The sequence below is a fragment of the Tachysurus vachellii genome, chromosome 21 (assembly GCF_030014155.1).
Source record: "Tachysurus vachellii isolate PV-2020 chromosome 21, HZAU_Pvac_v1, whole genome shotgun sequence".
Lineage (NCBI taxonomy): Eukaryota > Metazoa > Chordata > Actinopteri > Siluriformes > Bagridae > Tachysurus > Tachysurus vachellii.
In genome coordinates, this window is record NC_083480.1 from 19,402,011 (window position 1) to 19,410,465 (window position 8,455).

General features: G+C 36.9%; 1 protein-coding gene across 1 annotated transcript; it reads right to left on the bottom strand.

The window, feature by feature from the left end:
* Nucleotides 1-954, bottom strand: LOC132864247 (putative gustatory receptor clone PTE03). Its single transcript, XM_060897587.1, is given in 1 exon segment — nt 1-954. A coding segment is annotated over 1 exon segment (954 nt).
* Between the last annotated feature and the right edge of the window lie 7,501 nt (nt 955-8,455).

Consider the following 8,455-nt stretch of genomic DNA (forward strand, 5'->3'; position numbering starts at 1 on the left):
CTAAAAGGAAACATGAGACCTAATTTTACATGAAATCACTCTCCTAATACTATTCAAAATCTCCTGCAGTTTTAATCCATATATAATGGGATTGAATAGAGGGGGGATAAGTAAATATTCTACTGATATGATCATGGTGATAATGTGGGGAATTTGTTTAGATTCTATTCTAGAATTAATAATTTCAAAACACACGTTGACAGAAAAAATAATGAAAATAATCAGATGTGGTAAACAGGTTTGTAGAGCTTTTCTTCTGAAATCTTTTGAATTCTTTAAACACACAGAAAGTATCTTAATGTACGAGTAGATTATGAAGATCACTGGAGGAAATACAGTAATGCTGAAAATAAAAAGTCCATATATATTATTAAGAGATGTTTCTTTACAGCTTAATTTCACAATTGAATAATTATCACAGTATATTCTGTTTAATTTAAATTTGCACAGCTGAAGGCGAGATGTTAGTAGGACTGTTATACCAATAGTACAAGAAGGCAAAAACCATGACAAAAATAGGAGTTTTTTGACAATGTGCATTTTTAAAATAGTTGCATAGTGTAATGGTTTACAGATGGACACATATCTGTCATAGGCCATAGCTGATAACAGTACAAATTCTGATGAAGCATAGGTGTACATACAAAATGCCTGAAATATACAAGCTTCATAAGAAGTGATTTGATTTTCAGACAGTAAATCAGTGAGCAGTTTAGGATAAAGAGCAGTCGATCCAAACAGAGAATTACAAAGCAAAGCTGCAATGAAAATGTACATGGGCTCATGTAAGTGTTTGTTTTTGTATATGATAGAAATGATAACAGTGTTAAAGCAAATTATCATTAAATAAACAGTGAGGGCAAATGTAAAATAAAAGTATCTGTAGTATTCTAAACTCACATGTCCCTCCAGAGAGAAATATGTAATGCTGGTAGAATTATCCATTTATTTCATAAAATAAAGCTAAGTGATGTTATGGCAGTTATTCCTAATGTAGACACTGAAGATGTGGTGAGGAAATCATGACATTTATACTCTCTCCATGGCTTTTTTTTTAGATTCCAATGTGACAGGAAATAATTGAAAAAGCTCACCCTCCTTCATGATTATTGCTGTAAACATCTCTGTCAATTACAGAAAGTCTGATACAGAGACAAATCTGGAAAAAGGACTGTTTAGCAAAGCAAAGAGTTTCAAGTCAATTCAAGAGGCATCTATTGTCATCAACTACTGTATATTCAAGAGTTTATTGTCATGTGTACATCAAACAGTGTGTTACACCATAAAATGAAATTATTACTCTGTGGATCCACCAGCAGCCTATGACATAAGTTAAGACAAAAGAGATAAGTAAATATATATAAAGGTGTGAATTACAAATTCATTATTACAAAATAACTCAGTACAAATGAAAATGCAGAGGAGATCGCTGACTTGTTCCGACTGGTGTTCACGTGTGTTTGCTTGGCTGAGTATTTTGATTTAGTTTTGTTTGGATTTAATTTTTTTGAGTTTATACTAGAACCCTTTCCTTACAAAGTTTGAACAACCCATCTAAAGCATCTTAAATTATATTTGCTCAAAACATTTTTATTTTTGATATTGCTAATTTTATTTGCTTTCCTGAGCATCTACTAGCTGGGAAGCCCATTTGCATGACTAGCCCACTAATGCAGTTACCACTAGTTGTTTGCACCTTCTCACACCAATTATCTTTGTTGTACTTCCTCTAAAACACCATGTTGCTTGCGTGTCTGCCTTTGAGTGCAGATGAGGACATGTTCGAGTTACACTCAGTTGAATTGGAGCTGGAGGCTGTGGAGAAGCAGATCCGTAACCAACAGATGAAGCAGGTCAAGCTGCGGGAGCTGTGGAATCTTTCCAGACAGACGATCACCTGTCCCATTTAAATTCACGGCACGAAACTAATAACCCCTTCACCTCAACTCCACATATTTCTCTGTCCAGGCCCAGTGCACCCAGGAAGTGGACAGTCCAGGTGTCGTTCACTGCAGTGCCAGGGTACCACAGACCCTGGGTGCTGCAGCAGCAGAAGACACGAGCCTGGACCCGGGTTGCAGAGTTGCACATTATGTGGCTTGGACTACTTACTAAGTTCTTAGCTCTGTCTTTGTTTTATTTAGCACCATGGTCCTGGAGAAATGTTGTATCATTTCACAGTTTTTCACTACTGCAACAGCTGTATATGGTTGTAATGACAATAAAAGCTTCTTGACTTGACTTGAAAAACAGTTCCTTAAGTTTGGGCATCTGAACATTAGATCACCCAAAGCACTTATTGTAAATGAAATCATCTCCGAAAATACCCTTACTGCACTCTGCCTTATTGAAACTTGTCTTAAACCAAATGATTACATCGGTCTAAACTCATAGAAAATAACCAGAACAATCCCAGGTTTTTATTTAGCACAGTGACTAGATTAACAAAAAAACAGAGATCTGAACACACTATTCCATCTCAGTTCAGTAGTGAGGACTTTATGAAATTCTTCACTGATAAAATTGAAAGTATCAGGAACGAAATAGTTGATGTTCAACATATGAGAGAATCTTGTGACCCAGCCACAAAAAATTCACAACCCACCTAAAGCTCTACACTCACAACTACAGTGCTTTACAAGTACAGGACAGGAACAGTTAAATAAAGCTATTACTACAGCTACATCAACAACATGTTCACTAGACCCCATTCCAACTAAATTACTGAAAGAAGAGTTACATAAAGCTGGTGAGCCTCTTCTTAATATTATTAACTCATCTCTATCTTTATGTCCCTAAATCCTTCAAGTTGGCAGTTATTAGGTCCCTCATTAAGAAACCTAATTGAGATCCCAATGAACTATCAAATTACAGACCTATTTCACATCTCCTGTTTATGTCTAAAATACTTGAAATGGTTGCGTCTGTTAAACTGAGCTCCTTCTTACAGGAGAACAAAATCTTTGAAGAGTTTCAGTCAGGTTTCAGGCCCCATCATAGCACAGAAACTTTGCAACTTCCGGGTTAGAGTGAACGCTGGCCCATCTTGGCTGCTGCTGCTCCCCCTGATAATAATAATTATTAACATCATATACACTGCATAAACTACAATGAGGATCAATTGTTTATGGCTTGTACTTGCCCGGACTGTGCTGGCTCTTGTACAGTCCGCAGTACTCTTTCAATACTCTGCTGCTGAACTTTTGAGTTTCCGTCCGTGTTTGTATGATTCAACACCTCCTGCACTGCTTGCTCATCCGGACATCTTATATCTGCCAAGATGGAAATATATTCATCGTGGCTCTCAGCGGAACTTTTGGTATAATAAATCCAGTGATATAAAGTCATTATGGTCAGCTGTTCGACACCCACCAAGGAACGCCGGCGTGTGCTGGTGAACTTGGCTAACTTGGCAACCAGACCAAGCAACAACAACACTGTCAGTTTCGGTCTTCTTAACATGCCTCACTTACAAGTAAGGGGCATCTTGTGCAGGATCTTCTTGCAAATCGCAAGATTGATTTTCTCTGTTTGAACGAAACATAACAGCAACAAAATGACTTTATTACACTCAATGACGCCATTCTGCCAGGGTTTTTTTTTTACATCTCTCAACCACATGATTCTGGTCGAGAAGGTCTAGTGATAATCTATTGTGAGAAGTGGAGACTGATGTCTATGAATGTTTCTCTCTCCCACTCATTTGAGGCTGCAATTTGTCGGCTCTCTGGATCTACTCCAACTATTATCAGCACTGTATATCGACCACCAAAGTTTAACAAGGATTTTATTCCTGACTTCGCTGCTTTTTGAATCAAATAACTAGGGATGAGCGAGTAAAGCATTATCTGCATCTGTATCTGTTAACCATATGAATTATCCGTATCTGTATCTGTACTTGGAGTGGGTGGGGCCTAACCCGGAAGTAGGCGGGGTAGGGGGGAAGTTGTCTCGAAATGGGCGGGTCTTTAACTGGTAATAATTAATTTGTAATATTTATAACACTAGCTTACTACCTTTATGTTTTTATGAAATACAGCAAAAATGTGTCAGACACTCAGTGTCTTGTTACTGGTTAGAGACAGCTGAAGGTTTAAAAAAGAAAAAAAATCTCCGACAGGCAGAGACGCAATGCGAGTCGCATTCTACCAACCAAGCACCACGTCTGAACGAACCCACGTTTGCCAGAACTCTACTGGTTAGTAAGTACGTATTATTAACGTTACAACCCGAAGTAAAAAGCTGAAGAAACCCTAAACGTTAACAGAAAAGACCCACGAACCCGAGTGACTGAGGGAGAGACAGAGAGCTGTTGTGTGTGTGACTGTGAGTGAGCAGAGCGAGACACAGCAACACAATACATCTGTATGTGTGTAGGGGAGGGGCGCTGTGACTAGCCTATCACAGAACGCTGACACAATCAGATACCCAATGATGATTTTCATTCCATCCGAGCACAGATATTGACTCGTATTACTCGTATAATACTTGTACTCGGCAGAAGTGCTTTATCCGTACCGGATACTCGTTTCAGCCGAGTATCCGGCTCATCTCTACAAATAACTACACTCTCACCAAATATAGTTCTTGTGTGGGATATCAATATTCTCATGGATGATGTTAACAGCAATCATACTAAAGAATTTACATCTTGTCTGGATGGCTTCGGACTGCAGCAACGTGAATTTTCCCACGCATAATAAAGGACACACTGGATTTAATCTGTTGTTCAGGTGTCTCTCCAGACAACCTTAATGCAGACTTTTTTTCCATGTTCTGATCATCTGTTACTGTATTTTAATGTTAATCTGCCACTTTTCAAATCGAATTCTGCACGTATGATATCATTTCGGAAAATCAAGGACATTAATTTGGACAGCTTGTCTTTAAGCATTGCGTCTTCCTAGGGCTGACAGCTGCTCTACCCCAGATAACTTGGTCTCTCAGTATAATAATAGTCTCCAAAATTTACTGAATAATTTTGCTCCACCTAAGACTAGGACCGTCTCATTTGCTGTTACTTCACCCTGGTTTACTCCTTTTCTCAGGCAATTAAAAGCAAAAGGACAATGGCTTGAAAGACATTTTAGAAGACCTGGCCTTACTGTGCACAAGGAAATGTATTCAGAACATATGTTTCACTATAAAGACGACTCACTTCCCTCTCATTTATATTCATCTGATTTCTGTAATACTTTAGCATCATTCTTTACTTCAAAACTTGAAGCCATTCATCATTAACTTATGGCCACTCCTGTTTCTACTTTCTTTTATTATGAATATTATTTATTCCTCCCTTACCACTGGAGTTGTTCCTTCTCTTTTCAATACAGCCTGTAACTCCAATTCTAAAGAAACCAGGATTGGATACCAATAACCTTTCATTTCTAAAATTTTGGAAAAAGTTGTATATATTCATATTCATTTGTCTGGCAATAATCTATATGAACAATTCCAATCTGGTTTTCACCCATTTCATAGCACTGAAATGGCTATAATTAAAATTACAAATGATTTGCGTATAGCAGCTGATTCAGGTTTACTATCCATCCTCCTACTCCTTGATCTGAGTGCAGCTTTTGACACAATTTCCCAAGATATTCTTTTAGACAGGCTTTCCACTATTGGCATCACCAACACACCTTTGAAATGGTTTCATTCATATCTCTCTGATCGCACACAGTTTGTTCAAGTAAAATCATTCACCTCTTCGGTAGTTTCCGTTACCTCTGGTGTACCCCAGGGCTCTGTCCTGGGCCCTTTGTTATTTATTATCTACCTTATATTTTTCATAAGCATCAGGTTAAGTTTCGTTGCTATGCTGATGACACCCAGCTCTACCTTTCCACAAAATCGCATTCCAAACTCCCTCCATCTGCTCTTACTGATTGTCTCATTGACATAAAATCATGGTTTTCAGCAAATTTTCTTAAGCTAAATAGTAATAAAGCAGAATTTCTCATTATAGGCACAAAATCTGTGCTTAACAAATTTTCAAATTTTCTTATTTCCATTGATGAATCTCTCAAAGCCCTCATCACTGGTTAAGAGTCTTGGTGTCATCTTTGATGGTAACCTTTCTTTTACTTCTCATGTAAATAATGTTACTCAGGCTGCATACTTTCACCTTCGAAATATCAATAGGCTTCGTTCCTTTCTCACGACTCAATCAACCACTTCTCTTGTTCACAGTCTAGTAACCTCTCGGCTATTGTAATTCCCTTCTTATTGGGCTTGGAACAGCTACACTGGCTTTCCATTATTTTCCGTATTAAGTATAAAATTCTTCTTCTAACATTTAATGCTATCCACAATCTTGCACCTTCATATCTTCTTGATCTTCTTCATACTCCAACATTAACTTGCACTCTTACATCTTCTTCCACTCATTTCATTGTTCCCTCTGTCCGTCTTGTAACTATGGGGAATAGAGCTTTCATTTACTCCGCACCTCAGCTCTTTGATTTTGATTGTTTTTGTTGTTTTTTTTTGTACAGTGACCTTGAGTGTTCAGAAAGGCACCTTCAAATAAAATGTATTATTATTATTATTATTGTTGATATGACATTAAATATAATCTGTATTTCAACTTTTTTTTTATGCAAGTTTGCTGTCAATACTTCAGAACATTATCATTCTAAATCTATTATAGATTGTGATGTGGTGACAATGTTATTTTATATCTTATATAAGCTTTTAGAGACTCTCAAAATAATTTAACAAAGTAAGACAATTTTATTGTCCAAATTTTCTATATTGGTCAACACAAATCTCTAAAACCATTGAGTTGATTCCCCATTTTCTGTTATAATAACCTCCAGTTTTCAGAAAAGGCTTTCTACTAGAATTTGGAGCATGTATGTAGGGATTTGTGCTTACATTTGTGTGATGTCACTTGTCTGCATATTTAGCCATCGTATGTCAAGCGTAGCCCTATTCGGACGGGACTAGTTTTCCAAACGACGATTGAGTTAGAATTTTTTTCAGCCGACATCTGTCATTTCATGTATGGATTCGGACGGGACTAACATCTCTGTGTTTATTACAGAGGTAGGAGTGTCTGTGTTTTACATGTGGGCGTTGCACAAGACCACATGTCCAGGATGCGTGGATTGCGTATGGTCATATGGCCGATCAATAGTAAAATGGCGGCGAAAAAGAAAATGAAATGAAAGTACTCTTACCTGAAACTGATATTACAGTAGCCAGTCTTAACAATTTACGTGATTTGGCTCTATTTCTTCGCAGGGTAGCAAACACATTTACATCCATTATTGGTGTGCAGAAACTTGAATACCGGTGCACTAGGGTTAATACGGTAGTTCACGTTGACCAAAACAGACAAGAAAACGCGTTTTGGAAAAAACATTTTCGGCAATCACAGACTTTCGCCTTCAGAAGGGATTAGATTTCTCAGAGAAGCGCCGATTTTGCTGAAAAACTGTAGGTAATTTGCTCTGGAATTTTTACACAGGTCGTGTGAGAAAAAGACAGACATGGCAGATTCGGACAGGATTAAAATCACAAAGTACGTCCGTGAAACTGAAATTTCTCTAACGACCCCCTGTAAAACTAGTCCCGTCCGAATAGATATAAAATATAAAAACATAACTGTGGCAATAAGATAAGCTCAAACAGATCAAACTCATCACATAATTTAATTCTGTTTAAATCTTTGAGGGCCTCAGTACTTTTGGTCAGTTTCACATTTACAAGCTCTCAGTCATATTAAAAATATTTCCAAAGCATTAACTCTAAAGGGGTCTAATTATGAGTGTTGTGTTTATGTGCTGTAATAAAAGGTCTAGGGAAATTACCATAACCGCCCAAAGAAATTAGTGGACTGAAGATGCTGGACAACAGTCTCAACAAACATGTTTATCTGCCCTTTAGCACAACATGCAGGATCAGGAAACTGACTCCTGGGAATCTGGTGTACAGGGAATTTCTAATGACTAGTGTTTTTAGACTCTGATCATTTTATCTCTGTGTAATATTTATACCTAATATAGAAGAAGTTTTGTATGAATATAAAATATCTATGATTTTAATAATAGACTAAATACTAAAAAAAAAATAGAATAATAGACTTTAATAATAGTATTATTATTATTATTTTGTTTACTTATTTATTTTTTCTCATAAAAAACACATCTTTTATACTAAAATGTTTTATTATTTGTTCATACCCCTGCCATTTATGCACAAATATATCCAGTAAATCAAGTGATTCATTAGACATCACATTTTTGTAACAGGACTTTCTACTGCTGTAACTGGATTATAAACAAACCCTGAACATTGATGACTTAAGGTGTTAAGGTAAATCAGAACTATTTTAATAAAAAGGAGAATCTTAAAATCTCCACATGGTGGTCCTACAGTAAGCTGTTCTTCCGGATGGTAAAGTATATTGAGGTGTTTACAGTGGAGTGTTTATTTGTAAACTTAAATG